The sequence below is a fragment of the Schistocerca nitens genome, chromosome 2 (assembly GCF_023898315.1).
Source record: "Schistocerca nitens isolate TAMUIC-IGC-003100 chromosome 2, iqSchNite1.1, whole genome shotgun sequence".
In the NCBI taxonomy this organism is placed as follows: domain Eukaryota; kingdom Metazoa; phylum Arthropoda; class Insecta; order Orthoptera; family Acrididae; genus Schistocerca; species Schistocerca nitens.
Genome location: NC_064615.1, coordinates 5,123,290 through 5,147,081, shown reverse-complemented (window position 1 = coordinate 5,147,081; position 23,792 = coordinate 5,123,290). Strand labels below are relative to the sequence as shown.

The window sequence follows — 23,792 nt, the reverse complement described above, 5'->3', positions numbered from 1 at the left end:
CGTCCAGAAACATGAACTGATCGACGTGGCGCTCACTTGCTGTAATCCAAAATGTTGTCTGGTCGCACGGCTTCAGTACGCGTTCTGGAGTATCCGTGAGTCCTGCACCAGCCGCTAACATGTCATTCAATGAAGCCTCCTCTCAGATCCGATGGGACCTCGTAAAATTGATAGGCTCCAAGAGTAAATAAATCAACGGAATCAAATTCAGTAGTAATAAATGGCGCTAAACTGGGTTTCCAAGACCCACACGCCTTTTTGTAAGCCGTTCGTCCAGATGACTACAGACCGGCCATAGGTCTTGCACCATATTTGATAATACATCTTTAAATGCGAACATTTGAGACTGGGTTGTATCGTCACTGTTATGATTATTAATTGAAATACACAAGTAACTCTAGCCAACCACTTTTAGTGATCTTTGCACTAAGTATTTCGGAAAATTAGACCCCTATTATTAAGTTCCTGATGGCCGGACTGTCCTGAATCAAGCTCCAAACACCTTCGCGTTGTATGGAAATGGCTCTGAGCACTATGGGACTTAACATCTTAGGTCATCAGTCCCCTAGAACTTAGAACTACTTATTATTATTATTATTCTGGATTTACAATGTGAGTACATTTTTCCAGCACCTATTCTAGATTACAGTAAGTCACTAATTACTGTTCTCCACTCTTCTCTATTTGTCCATAAATCTTCAGGAATGTTGTTCTTCCTCATTGCTGACTGAACTCCCTGTATCCATGTATCAGGTGGTCGTCCCCTTTTTCTTCTTCCAATTGGTACCCAGTCGATTATGCATTTTGGTAGCCTTTCCTGTTCCATTCGTCTGATGTGTCCATACCATTTAAGTTGTTTGTGCTCGATGAAATCAATAATTGAATTTTTACATTTCATCTTGTCTCTGATTACTTCATTTCTTATTCTTTCTCGTCTTGATATTCTTGCTGAACGTCTCCAGAAATCCATTTCTGTGGCTAATAATTTTGATTTCAGTTGCCATTTTGTTGTCCACACTTCTGAACCATATGTAATAATGCTCCTAACTATTGTTTTAAAAATCCTTATTTTGTTATCAGAACTACTTAAACCTAACTAAGCTAAGGACATCACACACATCCATGCCCGAGGCAGGATTCGAACCTGCGACCGTAGCAGTCCCGCGGTTCCGGACTGCAGCGCCTAGAACCGCACGACCACCGCGGCCGGCCGCGTTGTATGGAGAGGAAGGGCATAGTGACACTGTTGATGCAGCTGTGCTACGTTCGTAGGATGGTGAGGTTAAGTTCGGTGACCTCCTTAATGCTATTCGAGACACACTAGGCTTCACTCTCTCCCTTCTCTTATTATCAAGGAGTACAAAAATGATATCACACTATACACACATCTTTTTCAGTCATCTGTACTCAACAGATACACTTAACACACAGGTCTTATACACCGCGAAGAAAGACGTCGTAGTGTGCGAAAGGTGAAAACTACTGATAATCAAATGAACTCTTAATTCCACTAACCTAGCTTCGGATATTGAAGTTCTGTAGTCTAGTATTACTAAACAATAATTAGCAGAAGTCATGTTTCTAAAGTGCTTGTAATTGTCTATTTAGTGAACATCGTGTAGTTGGTACGAGGGCAGTAGCAGCTGAGCTTTTCACATCATGTTTAATTGAGACGAGTCGAAATTTATGAAACCGACGTTCTCCTCTTAGGGTGTTGTTGTGTTGGTGACGATGCCGAATAGTTTTACGTTACAGACTGGCGTCATTTGAGCCTTTTGGTTTGTGTGTGTGTGTTTGTGTGTGTGCGCACTTGTGTGTGTGTCTGGGGGGGGGGGGGGGGGACGCATGAGCTCACGCGTTCCAAGGAGAGATACGAACTACATCGCCTTTCCATAGTTCACTTTATGTGACATGTTGTTGTTGTAGTTGTGATCTGTCCAAAGACTGGTCTGATACAGCCCTTTATGCTTCTCTACCCTGTGCTCACTGCACTCATCTCTTGGTCTCCCTCTACAATTTTTACTCCTCACGCTTCGTCCAGTACTGAGCTGATAGTCCTATGAACCGTTCCCTTCTTTTAGTCAGGTTGTACCACAAATTTCTTGTCTCTCCAGTTCTGTTCAATAACTGTCATTAGCTATTTATGTACTCATCTAATATTCAGCATTCTTCTGTAGCGCGGTATTTCAAAAGCTTCTATTCTCTTTTGTCTAAACTGTTTATCGCCGATATTACTCTTCCATTCATGGCTACTCTTCAGAAAAGACGTCCTAACGCTCAAGTCTATATTCGACGTTAACAAATTTCTCTCCTTCAGAGACGCCTTTCTTGCCGTTGCCAGACTACATTTTCTATCCACTCGACTTCGGCCATCATCAGCTATTTTGCTGCCCAAATAGCAAAAACTGTCTACTACTTTAAGTGTCTCGTTTCCTAATGTAGTTCCCTCAGCATCACCTGATTCGATTCAACTGCATTCCATTATCCTTGTCTTGCTTCTGTTCACTTTCATCTTATATCCTCATTTCAAGAAACTGTACGATCCGTTCAACTGCTCTTCCAAGTCATTTGCTGTCTTTGACAGAATTCAATGCCATTGCCAAACCTGAGGGTCTGTATTTCTTCTTACTCCAAATTTCTCTTTGATTCCCTTTACCGCTTGCTAATACTACATATAAACTCCTAAATTACCGAGTTCTCTGATCAGTTAAAACGAAATGGTTATTAATGATCATGATATTAGACAATGCTGTTTTTAGTTGCTTTCAAACTTTGGTTTTTATTTTCAGAGCATCAGTTGTATTCGGTTTCATGGAATGCGTGTTATTTCCTTTATGACGCACATTTTTAATTATATTGTTTAAATTACATAGCAATAGAGTCTGTGTGTTTTTATTCTCTTTCGTTAAATCGAGACATAATGTGTTTACATTACACAACAGTTTTGATAAGGTGAACAAAAATAATAACAGTTCACTGTTTGTTTCGCAGGTGGAGACGTGATGAAACGAGAAAGGCGTGACTGCATTTTGCCGCTGACGTAGACAGCACCACCTCGCTTGCAGCCATCGCAGAGTTATGGAATAACAGGCAGAGGACACCGAGAATCCTGAGTAGAGTTGACACTGCAGAGTCTTCCGTGTACAAGAACGCACATTCGTTGGAGGACCCCACCCCCCGTGATAATGGATATCACAGAGGCTTTCAGAGCGGAAGACATATCAAAGACGGACTTCTTCGATTTCGTCGTGGCCCCCGACGTGGGCGACGCGCCGCACGCGCTGACCTTCAACCGCTCGCTGATGAAGTCCATGGGCATATTCATCGAGAACTCCTCGGTCAACAGCGGCGCCGCCCAGATGAGCGCGTTCCAGGAGCTCAAGGAGGCCAACAACAACCACCTGGTGGTGACGTCCGCGGCGGGCGCCGCCAACGCCGCCGGGGACCCGGGGGCGCTGGCGTTCTCCGAGCACGGCTTCTGGTCGTCGCCGCCGCAGTGCGACAAGGAGACGGTGCGCCTCGAGACGGCCTTCTTCGAGGACCTCAACACGTACTGCTGGAGCCAGGACAGCGACGCGTCGGGCTCGTCCAGCCACAAGGAGCCGGCCACGCCCGGGGGCGGCGGCCGGCCGGGGGCGGCCGGGGGCGGCAACACGGACGGCGCCATCTACACGCTGACGGTGCTGCACGGCAACGAGCAGCAGCCGGCCGGCGCCGCCGCCACGTGGTACCGCCCCCCGGAGGCGGCCGCCGTGGCCGCCAAGGGCGACCGCGGCGCCGCCTCCGCCGCCCCCGCCGGCGGCGCCCCGGAGGCCGGCCTGCGGCAGATGGCCGCCCAGCAGCGGCAGCAGCAGCAGCAGCAGGCGGCGCTCGACATCGACGCCATCCTGAGCATCGTGCCCGGCGACGGGCAGCCGCACACCGACGGCCCGCCCTTCCACTCCAACGGCTACCACCCGCACCAGCCGCACAGCCACCACCGGGACGCCAGCACGCTCAGCCCGCACCAGGCCATGGCCCACGACATCAAGACGGAGCAGCAGCAGCAGCAGTACAGCTACGAGCACATCTCCGAGTCGTCGCCGATGATGGAGACCGGCGCCGACGCCGAAACGTTTGGTGGCGCTACGGGCCAGACCGCGGCTTCCAACAACAACAACGACTGGAAGATTGGCGACAACAACAGTGGCACCAATGTGGACTCGCTGCTGAGGAGTGCGCTTCAAGGCAAAGGGGCCTTCTTGAACAGGTAAATTTCATATCTTATTCACTTCTTTCCAAGACTTCTCTCTACAATTAAACATTAGAGCTTGTGTGAGTCCGTGAGCCTCCACAGACGGAGTCAGTTAACATAAAGGCCTTTAGGAAGCAGAGCTGCATCGTGCTGTAAAATAACTGTCACTGCAGCACCGCATTTGACTTTCTCTGAGTGTAATAACAGAGAGTCTGGTGTGGTAGCGGAGGTGTGCATAATCCGCTTTTAACCTGCCCATGCTTGCCTGATGGCCAACAGGGAAGCTGCCGCACAATGCCAGCAAAACGGGTAGGCCGCTCCACTCCTATCCGAGACGAGCTGTGCCCAAACCAAGCGGGCCAAAGGAATCTTTCTTGTCTGCCCATCTTCCCCCTGTGCTACGCTACGTAGCAGTTTATTCCGTACGCTTTTACTATAGTGTTATCAGCAGGTCTCAGAGGTTAGTGAAAAGTCGTTTTCTACCCGACTATTACAAGGCGACGCTCAGTGTAAGATAAAGCCATTTTGGGTTCAAATGGCTCTGAGCACTATGGGACTTAACATCTATGGTCATCAGTCCCCTAGAACTTAGAACTACCTAAACCTAACTAACCTAAGGACATCACACAACACCCAGTCATCACGAGGCAGAGAAAATCCCTGACCCCGCCGGGAATCGTAGGCCAGCAAATGATGGATTTTATTTGTCTTTTTTCGGCGAATCTCGGACTTACTTATTTATTTGAATATGAACGGTTCTCTCTTCAACTTCACCGTCTTTCGAAATGAAGGAAGGAAGATTAGGGTTCAACGTCCTGTCAACATCGAGATTACCTCTGATACAAGTTTTCCGTAGTAAGCTGAACCATAGCTGAAAATCGAAATCCTTCGCACCTAAGAACCTGAACATGACTATTATGGTGTAACGCCAACTAAAGTATCGTTTTGGAACTCTAATTTCTGTGACCTTAATGTGTTTCAGCCAAAAATGACCACAGTTATACCAATTTTAATTACTTTTTGCAGGATGTGTGTTGTGGGTTCGCCGGATTCATTCAAAGTGATCAAAATAGTTCGTTCTAACTTCCACAAATTCATTTTAACAAACGAGAACTTTCTTTTTCACATTATGTTGATGTGAAACCTTCATGTCTGAAAAAGAGAATCTTTTCTTTCATACTATCTTTTCTTTCCACTACGTTGCATACTACACAAATGTGGTTTTTAATATCCACTGAACCATTTTTTTTTTCTATTGCCAGCAATGTTTGTCCAAAATTTAGAAAGCCGTTTTCCTCTGTACTGCTAAATGGTCTCAAGTCCTTAGCACACACTGACACACGTTTTTCAACCACTAAGTGCTTGTCCTCTTTGAAAATATTTATGGAATGACGAAACTTTTGGTCAAATTTACAAACATATCGTAACGTACTCGTGGTTTCCGAATGGGTGGTTAGTATATTTTTTACACAAAAATGCATTATGAGACACCTACCGATTTATCTGAAGCTGTGTCACTAACACACGAAAGCTTTTCCCCTGCCGGACTTGAGTCCTGTTTCGTGACTGATGTATATTTCCCAATTCTTAATTTCTCCTCAGTCTCACTTAAGTTTGGTTTGTCTCATCTTGCTGCTTCCACAGTTAAGATAACTAAGTAGCAGTGAAACTATGTACGCAAACATATACCTGGCTATTCTGTAGTCACAATGGCTTAATAGAACAACCTGTGGTCAGGTGCAGTAGGTTGAACGGGGTCCCGTGCAACTTGCCAGTCGTATGGAAACCCAAGTTGCCTTGCCTTGACCGGTGTGCTTCAGTACACATGTACTCTTCTGTTTCCGTTGTGACGGGCTGAGCTCCTTTAGTGGCTGCGGAGGAGATAGGGGCAGGCAGCGTTGGAAGAAGAATTTGTGCACCTCTTTGTACTAGCTAAGGAGGTTCGTCTCAGCACGAAACCACATTTATATGCATGCAGACCAGTACTCCTAAGGTTTACCATTGGCAGCCTATACTGAGCTATCTCTACTCTCTCTAGAACAAACTGGACAGCTTACTAGAAACGAAAGTCGCCGATAAAATGCCACGAGCAACTGTGTAACGCTAGTCCTCATCGTCAAGAAATGGTTCTTTACGCACGTGCGATGATTTTAATAGCACAATTAACACACAATTCATAGCCATTCCATGGCCAGGTGACTTTCTGTCGCAGTTAGCAAGCAGGAGACCCTCTCTGGATGACATATCTGTTGTGCAAGCTGGTTGGGAGTAATGCTGTAAGAGTAATGTGTAATAACTTTAAAGAAATACATCTACAAAATAGAAACAACCGCCGATTTTGGCGACGGTTTCAATGCTTTTGCTATCGGTCCACCAATGGAGAAATTGATGTACTGTATATGTTGTCTCTTTTTGTTTTGTTTTAGGCCTCCTTTCTTAAGCACTCGCAGTTATACAAGTAATACAAGTTACATACCGTCTTTTGCGACTGTAATGGGTCTTATTTAGACCATAAGCGTATCGCTTTATTGCAAAAGATCTTCAGTGCTTACTGCAACAATTTTTTTTTATCAAGCCTTTTTGTCAAGGTCGTTAGCAGTTCTCATGTTTTACATTACACCACTCTCATTCACTCACTCACTCAGTCACTCGGTCAAGTTAACCCTAGAACATTAAAGAGCGGAAAATGTTACATTCCTACTAAACAATTAAATATTACTACACCAAATTTTGTACAAGGGAAGACATAATTTACATGTTATACATTATGTAAGTACAGTTATTAGATGCCCAATTGTATGATAAATACTGAACTGAGTCCATAAAAGTCCTGTCTTACACCCTACTGAAATCGTAAATTTTACAAGGTTTTAGCAATCTAAGTTAAAAATTCATAACTCAGCTCTCAACCTGAACTGACTGCACACACATGCGCGCACACACACACACACACACACACACACACACACACACACACACACACTAGTCAAAAAATATAAACTCACGCACGCTCCAACAGCCACTGGAAACAATACAAACGACTGTCACATCATACAGTACCAAAACAAACTACACAAGGTGTAAATGTATCCACACAACATGAAAACGTAAATATATCCAGCGTTAGTGAAGTACAATGTTCTAACAATCGAGTACCTATGTGTGGAAGAACATTAAGAACGACGTAGGAAACAAAAGATCATGATTAATAATTATAATTGAATATTGTTTAACAGCAGTGATGTAACAACATGAGAATTGTTTATGGGTTGAGAAACAGATTTGTAATAAAATCCAAATTGTTACAGTGTTAACTGAAAATGCTTTGAAATAAACCGAAATGCCTATATGGTCCAAAAAAGTCGCAAAAGGCGGTACGTAACCCGTATTACCTGATGTACTGTGCTGGCGAATGTCCACTTACATTTCGCCTAACCCTCCTACTGGATGTAGCTTTGTAAATATCTTCAGAATTGTAAGTTTGAATAATTTCAAATAAAATTTCCTGTTCATTTGACCGTAGGAAGTATGTCGAAATAACATTTTTGTTAAACTGCGACGTGATGCAATGCCCAGTAGAAGGGTTATAACTAAATGAAAGTGGACATTCGTCTATGTAGTTCCTAATCAGTTTCTTAATTGCTACACCCAAAGGAAAGCCGCTGCTACCTAAGTATAAACGTTTTTTTAGTGAAAGTTATTGCACACTATGAAGCAGCTGTAAGCCTAATGAACTTTTGTATTAACTGATTCCGGTCGCAGCAGCCTACCTACGTGCGTAATCTTTTTGAGTTGGAGTTCCTGATGTTCCAAAGGCTCCGCAATCTTTTGTGATGTCTTCTGGGTGATCATTTGTCATAGGTCACTCTGAGTCTCCGTCTTTGGACTGATTATTTTAAGCTCGCATTTGGCAAATCTGTTTTTGCTGGAAAGAACGCAACGAAAATGCACAACGCTTTGAGAGAAGTATGTGGGAATAGTGTACTGGATGGTAGCACAGTGTCACGGTAGTCTGCTCGTTTCCGTGAAGGCCGGCTAAGCACTGTGGACAACCCAGGAAGTGGAAAGCCATCAACTGCAACAAACTATACCTCTCACGTTATTTTTAATGATATTTTGAGAGAAAATTGACAAAAAAGCATGTGAGGAAACAGTTACAGATGAGAAAAGTTGCTGCCAGATGGGTTCCGTATGACATGAGGGAAGAGCAGTTCGCAAAAGAATCGGAAAAAGAAAAGATTGCTTCAATGTTATCGAACAGAAGGAGAACAGTTTCTGAAAAGGGTTCTTGCAGTTGATGAAACCTGAATACGAGATTTTGAGCCAGAACTGAAGTCTCAGTCGTCACAATGAAAAAGTTCCGTCTCTCCACGCCCAAAAAAGTTACGCCGCCAACATTCAATGATGAAACTGGCGATAAGCTTTGCGTGTGACGTGAGTAGACTCATAGCTTCAAATAGAGTGGCCAGGGAGACATCTGTAGCAGGCGCGTACCACAAGCTGCTTCTGCAAGATGTTTTGCGCCCGAAAATTCGTCAAAGTAGGCCTGACATACTTGCAGTTGGTGACCTCATTCTGCACTATAATGCAAGACCGCATACCGCCCAGCCAGTGATAGAAACGCTCGACAAATATGGATGGCAAATACTTCCCCACCAACCAGACATACAGTTCTGATATGAGCCCACCAGAGTTTGATTTGTTTCCCAAATTGAAGGAACAACTCGGTGAAAAATCTTTTGTTACAATTGATGAAGATTCCGGTGAGGTGACGACCTGAGCAAACAGGCAGCTCAACGATGAAGGTGCCCTATCCACAATGCAGAAGTTCCCAAACCGATGGGAAGCTGTCCCAAACCGATGGGAAGCTGTCATGAGCAAGAATGGTGACAATATTGATGGCCTGTATACGTATTTTGTAAAATAAATTATTTTCTTCAATTTTGTCGTAAAGTGTGTGCAGAACTTTTTAGATGACCCTAATAATTCAAATACCAGTTTCTCTTGTGAGGTCATGTATTTTCCTGAAAGCTGTTACTGAACATAGTCCAGTGCGAATCTCACGATTTTCTTTCATACACCTCTGCCTCGTGTCATTTCAGTGGTCTCCAGTCATTTCTTTTCTTCTTCTTCTTCTTCTGCCTCCTCCTTCCCCTCCCACTCCTCCATTGTCCTTTTTCTTTGGCCCGTGATAAAACTGCCGGCCCTCGGAATCACGCGCCCCGGCTGCCACAGCTCAGCTACGCCAGTAACGAGAGAACTTTGCCGCCCCTGCAGGTACAACGGCGTCCACAAGAGCGACTGCCTGAAGGACGGGCACGCGGAGCTGCGTCGCGCGCTGTCCACGCCGCCCGGCAGCGGCTCCAAGACGCCGACGGCGGCCGAGTCGCCGGTGTTCGTGCCCGAGGCGGCGGCGGAGGACAGCGCCGACAAGAAGCCGCTGGTGCAGCACCTCCAGCTGGACAGCGGGCCGGCGGGCAGGGCCGCCATGTTCGACGACGGCGACCACCACTCCCCGCCCGCCACCAGCGTCGACGACATCCTCTTCTCGTTCCCGGGAGGCTTCGACGAGAAGATACGGAACATCACGAACGAGGTCGTGGAGTCGGCGAAGCGGTTCTGCGTGATGGAGCAACAGCCGCACGACCAGCAGCACGCGCCCATGTACATGGCGCGGCTCCCGCCCCCCACCCACGACGGGCTCGCGCTGATCCCTCTGAACCACCACCACCAGCACCACCACCACCACCACCAGCACCACCACCACCAACAGCACCACCCCCACCAGCAGCCGCACCACCACGCGCTGTCGTCGCCCCCCGCACCGCAGCACCAGACGCCGCCGCCGCCGCAGGCGCCGCCGAGGCCCAAGAAGTACTCCAAGAAGCAGAGCTCCGCGGCCAAGGGGGCGGCGCAGCAGGGCGCGGCCGGCAGCACGCCCGGCGCGCGCAAGGAGCGCTCGCTGCACTACTGCAGCATCTGCAGCAAGGGCTTCAAGGACAAGTACTCGGTGAACGTGCACATCAGGACGCACACCGGCGAGAAGCCCTTCTCCTGCACGCTGTGCGGCAAGAGCTTCCGCCAGAAGGCGCACCTCGCAAAGCACTACCAGACACACATCGCGCAGAAGAATCTGACACCGGGGGCAGGCGGCGGCGGCGGCGGCGGCGGCAGCGGCGTGTCCAAGCCGTCCACAAACAAGAACCGGTACGCCGCTCCCAAAGCCTCGTGATCACTGCGGCGCGGACGGCTCCTTCTCCTCTATAACGGTCGCAGCATGCTTCGAAACAGACTTTTTGTCCAGTGGCTGTGTTGGCACTAATGTTACCATCTTCAGAGCATTTGGCTTTGTTGGTCAGTCCGTATTTCCGAGTCACCAACTACGTCACTGTCATTAGCAAATGTAATTTTTTTTTATCTCGTGGACACCCAGTGCATTTTATATAAACTACACTGCATATTTTAGTTTATAGATGGCCCTGTGAATTTCAATAAGCGTGGAAAGTTATAAACGTCCCGTTTTTCTTTTTACTCCTGCTGATCTCTCAGTATTATTACTATTATTATTTTATTGTTATTATTTAATACTTGTTTTTAAGTTTTGTATAAGAATGTAAATAATTATATCACAACGATAATTTCGGCGGAGGCGATGAAGATGACCATACCAAACCACTGTCCAAAACTTCACGGAGTAGCACAAAAATGACTCGTTCACATTTTATCAAGCATTTTTGCTGAAAACACAGATGTCAGTATTCTTTCATAAACGCTGGAATATTATACTACTCGAAAAAGAAAAATATAACTTTGTTACAATATTCTTTCAAGAAAATAACGACAAAATCATATTAAGGATAAAGAGTAACATGTGGAGAAATTCCATAGTGAGACCAGAACATCCTTGACATAAGGTAATACCGTCTGCTTTTCTGAGATATGATAGTGTGTGGAGCAATGTGAGACCAAAATAATCATTCAATAAAATGGAAAGTGTCTCAGATGGTTCGTTACGACTCCAGCTTCATAGTTAACCAAATTTATTCAGTTATCACAAATAGAGGATGTTTCAAACGTAAATCAAAGTCTAGTGTTGATCGATCACGTCGTGGGCAACTGTTGTTAGAGACTTAATGGTCGCTGACACTTCCTCACGGTATCCTATGGCCCGCAATTACAATAAGAAACGCCTAGCCTTGGGGAAGCACCTCTAGCGAAAGTTGTTCCACATGACGCGATCTGTCGCCCTCACAAATTTCATGCAAAAACTTTGGAACACCCTATATATTACGTTTCGTAAATTAATGAACGTAAGTAACTACTGTTTGTGGTTATTATGATTTCTTACAATGTTCTTAGTACTTCTGAGTTTCACATATCGGTGCAAAACAATAATAATATCACTGGTGTAACTAGTAATAGCAATATCACTAGCATAACTAAATATTTTGATATCATAATGTGTGCAAATCCGCACTTACCTACTCCTAATTAATCTGTGTTGTTAACTGCCTCTCTGACATGGATCGCTTGTTATAGCTCAGTAACATAAAAGCATTGGATGAAAAAGCTAAGAGAGTCATGTGCCATAAAAAATATATTTGGATTTTAAAAAGAGAATCTAATTGAAGCTGTTAAACACAAATAAGTACAAAAATGTCATACAACACTACTATGTCTCCAGAAATTATATCCAAAACAGTAAATTTTGACATGTCTAGACATGAAACTGTAACATACTCCAGTACAATTGAGTGCAGTTATGATAGCTATTTATTGAAAGATGAGAAACCTATTTCAGTGACAAGGTATGATCTGTTAATCAGTATTATAAATGTAGGTACTTATCTTCTCTAAAATAACATATTCATCACTTCATAGACGATGTCTGTGCACACACACACACACAATTAATTTCAACTTAATTGCTGCTTAATGCATTAGTCATATTGGCCAGCAGTTCTAAGTTATTTCTGTGTGTACACCATGGCATTGCCTCTGGAAGACTGGGGATGTTTTTCTTGTTATGAGCAACTTTCTTCATGCAATTCTTTCCTTTTACACTTTCACTAACAATTTCACAGCCCCATAAATTCTCCAAAATTTTATAATTCATCTATTTTTTGTGGTTATAGTTATTGATATCGTGAGTAGTTTCTGCAGTTTTCCAGTATTTGATAATCCATATACAACACTGGGTGATATTTCAGCAGAATCATCTCCTTCACGTCATTCACAAAACAGAGCGAAGAAAACACTACCCTTACAAAGGAGGCCTCTGATTTAACTGTTGCTGGTAGTTCCTTCATAATATTGTTCAGTAGACTGGGAGTAAACATACTGTTTTAAATACGCGTAACTGAGATTACTTTATGTAGATACAACTATCAATTTATATTTACCATAAGTATCACTTTCATTTCTCCACATGTCCACACATCAATGACATACTCTTCTCCTTGAAATTATTTTCGTGACTGTGTAAGAAACTCACTATCTCTCTTGTGAATCACGTTATTTATTGTAGCCCATTTGATCACCAGAGTATTTGTCAGACTTCAATAGCAACTGACATTTTCATCTCAACATCACAAAGCATAAACATATCAAACTGTCATTTAAAATTAAGACTTAATTACAAAGAGAGTAAATAACTGATCATCCTTGTGTTTGAGGTGAAGCAGTGGTGCATATCAAGTGAAAATGGTGTAATGAGTGAGATCATTTAGACAAATCCTATAATATGTATACTATTTTTCCCAATCAGTTGAGGTAATTATATTAGGTATAGCAGTTATGAAGGCCAAACATTTGTTGCCAATTCATATTTTTATATAATGTTTATATATGTGTAATAAACGTTGTTATACAATTTAAGATATTTTATTTATGAGATATTAAAATACAAAGAAAATAAAGATTTTTATGGCTATGCATATATGATTGCAGCACTGTTTTCCATATCATAAAATATATAATAAAATACAGAACAGACTGAAATAAGTGAACTGTTTCTTAGCATTAGTTAAAACTTAAAGAGTCTCAATGTCCTTCAAATTACATACAACTGTATCTTTTTTACCAGATTAATAATATTTTTACACAATTAGTGACTGTTTTTATTTACTGTCCCATAACATAACAACTTTCATTAGTAAGGCTAAATGTTTGAAACTCATAAAATATTCGCAAATGTCATACTCCTTTGTAGAAGTGTTTTTGAGAGATCTCTATAACTACTCCATATTTCTATTTTTTATCTGTTTGCAACAATCATTTTGTACTTAAGACAGGCACAGATAGCCCTCTACACTGAGTATGTGACAACACTTCTATTTTTACACCAAACACACCATGCAGTATGTTGGTGCTAACATTATTTATTATCTCATTGTTAAAATCATCGATCACAACATTAAAAATAAACAATTTGTTTGCAGAACCCTAGGAGACTATTAATAGAGGCAAATCAATCTTGTTTCTTTCTGCTCTCAATATCTCAGTCACAGAACTGGAAGATCAATATGTTTATTTGTGTGCACAGATGTCATAAAACCCTTACATATTACCACATACTGATTTTATCTTCAACTACATTTATCTGTCAAATGCTTCAGTGATAAAGAATCAACACAAAAATAAGGTGCCTCACAATAGGACCACTCCATCTTATATGGATGACACATTACTCACTCACTGGATAGTGACAATACTTAAGCATTCATATATACATTTCATTACTCTCCTGTCAAGTTACTAGGCAGTAGCCTCAATGGTGTCACATTTTGACCTCCAAAATTGGCACAATCCAATGAAGAACTGTGCTAGAAGTATGTTGGCTACTAAGGCAACAAATGGACTTAGAAAAAGAAAATTATTTACTTAAACAGCAACATTTATGTACTTCTCATACTGCATATTTCTGAAATGGTTTCAGCAAAAGAATAATGCCACATCTCAGGCAGAAGGGTATGGATCCACAAATGAAGATTATACATCATAATCAACAATTAAATATACATTCACTTTTTTATGGAATTACTGAGGTGTCGGTCTTATTCTCTCCTTCAAGAAATTCCTTAAAGAAACAATGCTGACATAACTGTGATATCATCAAAGAGAGACAGATTTAACAGTAAACAGAGAGATTATTCATGTAACTGCAATGAGCTTTTATCATCTACAGGCACTGAAGAGGACGTTTATCAGGATTTCTTCAGTTTTAAGTGTTTTTGTGCAAGCAGTATATACAAACTGTACTGACTGTATGCTAGAGTACCAATTACTGAATACTATATACTATTCTTTGCTTTTCCTCCCAAGACATTCTGTGTACTACACAGGCAAAGTATGTTTAGGAACAAATTAAAATATGTATTAAATAGAGACCAAGAATTAGTAAATGCAATTATTTCAATTTCTCTCAAAAGTTCTGTTGAAGTTAATGTACTCAAAAGTGGTTGGACACTTCTGCAAACATAAAATTTTCAATCAATTAAAATTGCCTTTATATTGAAAGTTTAAGCTATCAATAAACTGATAACAGGTTTACTTGATATTTACCTAATAGAAAGCAGAGTGTAGCATTTCACAGCTCTATCAGTTTGGACAGCTAACAAGGAACAAAGTGCTATTGGTATGTCATGGGGCTTAAGATTGGATTTGCTCTTATTTACAGCACACTTGAGTGTCCTTTCATCCTATAAGTAATAATGTTTATTTGTGACACAAATATTATGATAAGTTCTATGAAGGAATTACCAATATAAACATTTTAAAAATCGGTGTCAGTGGGTAAAAGATAACACCAAAAACAGACAGGATGTACCCTTGTGAGTATCAGTAAAGGACTAAGGAAAATCAATATGTAAAACAGTATCTTCAAAACTTCCTGATGTGTGTGCTGATAGATTGGATTGGAAATCACATAGTAGACATACTCTTGGCCCCTTTTTCCAACGACTTTTGTACTGTGTGTGATTATAAGTTTTGGTGACAATTGAGTCAGGGAATTAATTTGCATCACATAATCTCATTCATAAACATGATTCTGAATGCTACTCAGGAATGCTTACATATTTAAGCACAAATCATTTTAGTACCTTATATCTGACTGACTAAAAAATTTTTCCTACAGAAATTTAAAATGCCTTCAGAAATTATCTATTTTAATACCTCACGAATACACCTTTAGATACTGAAACAGTTTTGTAAAAATAACCATATTATGTAGCTAACTATTTAATCTTAGACTTAATTAATACAATGTGGGTATCCCAGGAACATTCAAAACTCTTGAGTGGCATGACAAGGTAAACACAGTGCAATGCAGAAGAGCTGATATTTAAAATTTTTGGAGTGGATGTTGTAAGACGATTAAGGTAGTATATTAATTCCTCCATTTTACGTCTCTCATATTAGCCGCGATGTTGACCTGGCCTACATGGAGGTATGATGGTTGGCATTCGTTCCCTGTATTACCCATGAATGGAATAGGAAGAAGAGAAATTGAAACTGATTAACTCAACCCACCCCTCTCTCTCTCTCTCCCTCTCGCTCCCTCTCTCTGTTTGTAAGATCACACGTGTATTATTCACTTGTCAGAGATGTGCGACTCAAAACAATAAAAAACTTGAAATAAGCGACAGTATCCAAAACATTGCATATCAAAAATATGTTTAATGTTGTAAGTTGTGAATTTGGGTTCCAGCCACTGCAACAAACATCAAAATGGCATAATACTAATTGTGAAAATTCCTAGATGCAAAACGCACAAATATAAAATCAGAATATTCTTGGTAAATGATTGTTCCTATGTGGCAAATTTAACATGTGGTAGCGATATTTCATTTCCATGTCCACACTTACTTATGAAATGATATTGTGGAATAATGTAATTTCAGGTAGAGAATAAATTACTGTGTACTACGCTGGAAAATAGGCAGTAAAATATTTACAGTTCACTGAAAGAATCTGAATATAAATCAGACTTAATTGGAAGATGCAAGATTTCAACAATACAGTCTGTTTTAACCAGACGAGTTTGGTTTTTATTTGCTGGCCAGTCAACCTCTTCCATAGTATGCCATTCCATTAAGAATGTACGAATGTGTCATCAGAAGCTGTGCACCCCCAGAGCTTGTGCAGTGAAAGGAAAGCAAGTGAGTTCACGCACTCGCCGGATCAAGCCGGTGAGTGCGGGTCAGCGGGTGGCAGTGCGTGCCTGTAACCTGTCTGGCCACTACCACTACTGCGAGATCTTGTTGATAGAGTCGTTCTATTTTGTACTTTTTACCTAACATGTAGAAACCATTGCAGATTAGAAGATAGACAAATAAGTTAGAGAGAGAAAGTACTCTATTTTGTGTACAAATTTTGTTCCCGTTAGTCACATTTCGAGTGACATCCACTCGGAAATAACACTAAGCAAATATATAATACAGCACTGAAAAACATAAAAACATTACTGAAACTGCTGGACAAACTGCAACTATATTCAATCACAACAATAAAAAATATTTAAGCTATCCATTCCAATCTGATAGTCAACTTAATTACAATTACACTACTCTGCCACAATCTGAGAAAATCTTTCTCAGAAAAGCGTGTTGCAATATTTGTTGTTGTCGTGGCGACAGTAGTGAATCGGTGCCTACCCAACCTTAGGTAGGCGTCAGTTGATGAAGCGTCTGCCACCCATACCTCTTGGGCAACTACGTGTGACATAATCAACGCCAGGATGTAACAAGACACCTGTTATGTGTCAAGATACGCCCCAGTGCAAAGTTACACATCCACTGTACCAGTACGGAAATTAAAATCAAGGTCACCTCCCTCTCCTCTATTTAGACCAATAGGATGACTTCAAAAAGGCGAAAAACCAACTCCCCCTCCTCGTCCTTTTATTACTATTCCAATTGTGTGAGCCTTGTCATGTGGATACTGTATTCCGTAGCGAAAGATTCATCAGAGAGATCAGCTGTAGAGGTAAAGTTTTTAAAAATTGAGGTAAATATTACCATAATTTATGACATAAGACACTTTGACATAAAAGTGTATGACTTGGAAATTCATCAGGTCACAGCTAAATTACTGTGATCATGGCACTTTCTGTAAGAAGTCCAACACATGACCATCTCTTACTGCCACTTACAATTTCGCAATGATTTTTGACCGATTTTCTGCCACTTTCCCAGGTTGCCAATCAAAGGCGCATCTAAAAACTATACTTTAAATGTTTAACGATTACCACGTTGTGGTATTTTAACAACTATGCAGATAACCCAAGTGATACAATTAGCACAATTTCTGCATTATTGACCAATGACGTCTCTGCAAGACTGCTTTACAGCAATCTGACACATAAACCACAATTGTGACAATGCCATTCGGTAAACGGTCATCATGAGATGAAAAAGCAAAAAGCGGTGTGTACAAGGAAATGGGACTCTAATCGTCAAACTGGCAAGAAGTTGATCTGCTCAGTTACAGTGATCGATAATTTCATTAGATTGAGCACACGATATGGACAGAACGATACATATGGACTAAGTAGAAAAATATTTGAGGCGGAGGGAATATGGAATAGTTGTAGGTAAACAACTAGAATTCTCTCAGATACAGATTTATTCACATTTAGCTTCTACACAGATACAAGTCCGGGGGCTAACTGCCGTTAGCGTCCAACATCCTGCCCAAAGCCCTCTCTTCAAAGATAGCACACTTACGCACTGAACAAATATCGATATTTATGGCGCTCTACGCCACAAGGCATTGAAACAGTTCCTTTAGCGCAAAGCAATGGCGACAAACCGTTATTCTTCTCAACTTGTTGCTGATTTACAGTTGTTAGTAAATGCTAGACGTGTACGACAAATTTTGTCAAACGACAAACATCTTGCACTTGAGAAATAATTGCAGAAACCTGCTCTAACACCCAAACGATAAACAGGCTGCTGAAAAACATATATCATGGAGTTCGGAATGGGATAAAGTGATCTAGAGTGATTAGAAGAATCTGCCAGATTGATATCAGTATTATTGACATGATCTGAAAACAGAGTAGTAGGTAAGAATGAGCAGAAATTTTGATTGTGGACATGTTATCATTTGGGTAGCCTTCTGTGCTAAAGGCAAGTCATGCATTGCTTGGTTCAACACTAGAATGAACTCTTAATATGTATACTGAGCCGCAGAGACGTAATTGATTCGTATGCATGAGGATCTATGGGATGAAAGATATGTCCAGTTCTGAGTCTTTATTAACATTTAGTTGCCTTGACATTTCACTACTACTACCAAAGCTCATCTGCACAGTAATTTTGAATCGAGCGTACTATAAAACCTGCTGTGACATTGCCAATGAAAATTGTACAACAAACTGTTTTCTGGTGCCAGCTTAACCATGATGGAAGTAGTACATCTGAGTTTTATCTACATACACAGTGACTTACTATAAGCTTCTAGTGACAATTGGGTATAACACACCATTCTGCAAGGAGTGTCCTCACATTGCTTCCTACAATACATTGACAAATCTTGATACCTACAATAATTCTCTAAGAAGAAAAACGAAAGCTAATAATAAATAATAAAATTTTTGTGGTCCTTCATGAACATTGTGAATCCTTGTGTCACATTTTCCATGTCTCATTTCCTACACACATTACAGACAATTCTTGGTGAGTTTGGAGCTGCACAAAGGTGGTTCACCAAGTCAGAGCAAAAAACCCTGATGCATACATAACAAGTGGAAAGTATACACTTCCCATTTCATGGTATTATGTATCAGTCTCTTTGAGTGTACTTCCTTTCTCATCATCCGCAGTACTTTGGAAAACGTACACTACGAATAATGCACGAAATATGCACCTGAAAATCGGAATCATTTCCTGAAATGTGTCGTGCATGTGTTAAATAATTCTCATTAGATCTGTCCAGACGTGTAATCTTACGTATTTTATGGCAGCTTATTGCCAATAACTGACTGGGGACTAAACACATTTTCACATATACAGACAAGCACTTGCAGCGTTAGAGCAGTAAGGACTCTGATGTGTGGGTGACAGCATCAGCCCCTAACACACATCGAACATCACAAACCATCCACGTACTGTGATTTAATCTGTAGTGCCAATATGTGTTCTAATTTTAGGAGTCGTAATTGTAAGTGATGTAATGATCACATTATCACCATACAAGTATAAACTGATCTAGCGTTCAGACCAGCATTACATTCACCAACTATTCCTCATACTGAAAGTAATGATCGACCAGCTGCAGTACAAAGAAGGAAAGCAATTGTGTGCAAAAAGTAAAAGAAGGAAGAGTGCATGATTTTGTTTTTATGTGATTCGAGAGTATACAGGTTAGGAGAAAACGTGCTTAAACCTATTTATATGTAGTCGAGTGTCGATTACAGTTTTTGATTCTTTACGTATGTATGTATGGTGTAGGTACACACAATTCGTGCAACATACGTTAACAGGGAAATCCTACATCTTCATCTCATATACTCTATAACGTCAAGAGGGAATGCAACCTCATTTTTTTCAATTTTGCATTGAAATACATTTTCAGTGGCTTGTATCTAGTAGAGAATTTGCAGAGCATTATTGCTACAGCTACATCTAACGTACTGCACATAAATAAATGAAGAGCCCACTGCTATTCTATTCCTATATTGATGGTAAGTCACTGGATATTTGCTGCTGGGTCTTTGCCACTCTCGTTGGACATGCACACAGAACACTTTCTTCCTCTTACATTCGACACCCTCTTATCAGCAGTCTCCTCATGATGTTATCAGCAGTAACAGCGTCGATATGTGTTCCATGTTTATTGCATTTTTCTCCTTGCAGTTAGTTTTATGGAATCATTCAGTCAAACTGCGTTGGGTGGTTACATCCAAATATTTTATGATTCCAAATACGTATGATAAACATCTCACAGGTATTGGTAAAGACTACCACAGCATTCAGAATCCAAATAAAGAGCATCTGACAAATCACACTTCACTAATCTAATATCATTAATAAAATGGCTTGAGAGAAGGAGCATGTCAGAAACTATTCTCCTTACATTCTTGTGTGTATACGAGTAGAACTGAAGATTTTAGCACTTCAGTAAGTGAACTGATGCTTACCAGTTTACATCACAAGAGAAGCATGGGGTGTACTTTAAATACTACTAGGAAATAAGAAAAAATACTAGTATAGTTTCTGTATAATATATGTGTAATTCTTGAGTTTCTCCCAGCGTATTTGATAATCAAAATATCCTTTGCTCATATCGGCTAGCAGAAACCATTTACAAATTGTATATGTAGTTGGATTTCGAGTGACAAAGTTGATTCAAGAATACAAAATGGGACATTAGTTAGCAACTCCCTGAAGTAGTACTGTGCAACAAGCTTATCTTTTGTGGAAGAGAGACAGAGGGAACTGTGGTTTGATAGTGGAAACGAGTGTGGCAGCCATGCACAATTACTGAATCAGTCAGTCGAGCCACTTGTCTCACACAAGCAGGACCTACATACTGGCAGCACTGCTTCTGAACTCTAGAATAGATCAATTTTTGTTTATTTCTCATCCAAATAACAACCAATTTTAAAAATACAAAAAGCTAGCATAATCCACACGAAAAGGGATATGCAGAGAAATAATAATAGATATTATCTTGTTATTGCTTTCCAAAGGAAATGTTTTTTATTCATTTATACAATTAAAAATTTTCACTCAATATCCTGTGCAGTGCATCATATGAAAGACTCTTTTTACCATACATAATTATGTAAGCAAGTGTAGCTGCAGGAATTTTATCATTAAAGTTTGCACAAAGTTTCATCATTGTTTTCTGAGTTGCAACTACATTCTTTCTACTACTCATATTTGTGAAACAAATTGGATAATTCACTATGAAATTATATGGATTTATACCAACATAAGCTATCAATTGTGTATCTCATTTACAATCCAGATAAGAATTGAAAGCCATCAAATAATTGTTTGGTAGATCTAAGTTCCTCGTTTCTTGCAGAAAAGCCTCTCATTCATAAGATAAAGCGTGTATACAATGAATCAAACAAGTGATTATTTTTTCGATTTGCCTGAAATGTATCGAATACAAAGTAAGGCATATCGAATTCTACCGAGTTATAGATAATCGTAATATCTAAATCAAAATTCTTCTTACCACTCAATGCACTGACTTCCACAGTTTGTAGTTCATAAATATGTATCAGAATTTTTGGATTTTTACAAATATTTTCTCATTGTTCAAGCTCATAACTATGTTCATGTTTAACACTAATTTCCATAGAATCTACAACAATTCTACCCTCATTAAGAAGAGTCGCTTTTATTCTAATTCCAACATCATTGTAATCAGATCATGTAAGAACAGTATGTGCAGCACTTGAAGACCACATAAAAATTCCAGAAAGATTACCCTGAAACGTAGCCCCATATAATGTTTTAAAAATCCAACAAGCATTCCACGCTGATAATACATGTCATTTTTCGTGCTGTTTGTTTTTCCATTATTAAGTATATGATGTTCCACACTTATTTTATCAGTAAGAAATAAAGTCAAATGTAACAAAAGTGTTGATAAAATAAAATGATATTCTCTTCTAGATAAAACAAGATACCCTTTCTTTATGGTTGTAATTCCAAATAGTTTTACTGTATAATAATCGATTAATTTTATTGGATTTTCTATCATATGTTGGGTAATCTGGTTCATCAGCTTTAACAATCCTAAAGATCATATGCAGTTGACTATAATTAGGATAGAGCCACCAACCTACAATATGGATGTGAATTACATTAAGCCTGTTAGGAACATTTCGGTTATATTTACTTTTCTCACTCATAGGTAATGAGTAAAACGCGTAGATTTCAATCTCGTTCATTTAACAGTGATCAAATTTTATTAGAGCATTCTAAAGCAACTGTCATACAAGTGCTATTGAAATCAATTAAATTCCGAATTTTATCGTGACTGAAATATATATTGTATAATGTGGTTCATCAATTAGTGCTCCACCAAATTAAGCATTATGGTTGCATGAAGCAATAATATTAGTTTCTTGACGAAAGTGATCGGTATGCTTCACAAACATTCCATCAACTAGATCAAAACTTATGTAGATTAGCTTGACTGGAATAAATTTAGGAACAAGTCTTTCATTAGGAAGAATAGTTTGGCCACTAAATCCAAGCACACTTCCAATGCTATCATTTATATCCATGCACAGTTAACAGAATTTTCAACACTAACTGTATTTAAATTTGTATCTGGCTTAATGTGAATATTTCGATTTTTGGAATCAATAAATTTTTCTAAGCTTTTCAAGGACATTATAAGTGAGTTCAGTTAGTTATAAAACTATTTAATAAATACAGTAATACAAAATATTCAACAACAAAAAGTAAGCCCATAGAGGTTAATGAGAAAAATTATAAGCCAACTGCCATCCCATCCAAAGTTAAACCAAAATTATAAACAGGAGATAAAGTTAGAATTAGTAAACTTAAAAGAATTTTCGAAAAAGTTATACTGCTAATTGGCCAACAGAAATTTTCCAAATTGAAAATGTTATTCTTTCAATCCAATCACACACAAGCTGATGGCAATGGGTGGAGAAGAAGTGAAAGGAGATTAATATCAACAAGAGCTACAAAAAATAATTTTCCTAATATATATCTTGCTGAAAAAATATTGAGAAAGAAAGGAGATAAAGTCTATGACAAAAGGCTGGGTTTTGAGAACTTGCAGAACAGTTAGGTAAATAAATATAAAATCATTTTATAAAAGATTTCTTACATCTTGAAAAGTTGTTGCTCAATATATATGTCAACTAATGAAAAGCTGTTAGGTAAAAATTAATATTTTGATTTAATTCTTATTTCGTTTTATTGTATAGGTTGACTGACTTTGGATTATTTTTGATTCTTCTTATTTCTTTACAGTTTGGATGTATATCGACAGGTACATATAATTGTGTTTGTAACTTTCTTCTTTGCCATCTAGTCACATAGTACCATACCCAAATTCATCACCAAATAATTGTAGACCAACAAACCTAATTACACTTTTCTCAAATTAATATTTGCAATTTTTACAACTACAGTTGATGCATTTGTCTTATTTGCTCTCAAGCTTCTCCCCTTGTTTTTGTAAGTTTTGAGTTTCTTGTCTTCAGCACACAAAAACATTTCTTTATCAATTTGTAAATCTTCAATTTGTTCTTGTAAGTTTTCATTTGTTTCTTGTAGTTTCCATGTTTTTGAATTATGGTAAAACCTTTTTGTTGTCCATTTAGTTAACATTTCAGCAAGGGGCAAATCTGATGAGAATATCAGCTTGTATAGTCCAGATTCAGTGACAAATATGGTTCTTTTTCATTATATGTTGGTCCTGATAAACCACCAGGCATCGATACTTTTTCAAATTGTGCTTTATTTATCATCACTGTTCACATTTTCGAAGTGCATCATCAGCGTATTCTTATTCAAAAATCTCTGCAACATCCTTTGTTTTAAACCAAGGATTA

At 39.8% G+C, this 23,792-nt stretch overlaps 1 protein-coding gene across 1 annotated transcript in view; it reads left to right on the top strand.

Moving 5' to 3' along the window:
- The window catches only part of LOC126237541 (transcriptional regulator ovo), an 864,856-nt gene extending 851,739 nt beyond the window's left edge, over positions 1–13,117 (top strand). Inside the window, 4 exon segments of the mRNA XM_049947726.1 lie at positions 2,992–4,249; positions 9,512–9,983; positions 9,985–10,037; positions 10,100–13,117. Of these exon segments, the coding sequence (XP_049803683.1) occupies positions 3,186–4,249; positions 9,512–9,983; positions 9,985–10,037; positions 10,100–10,466 (1,956 nt within the window). The 5' untranslated portion in view covers positions 2,992–3,185 and the 3' untranslated portion in view covers positions 10,467–13,117.
- Positions 13,118–23,792: the final 10,675 nt, after the last annotated feature.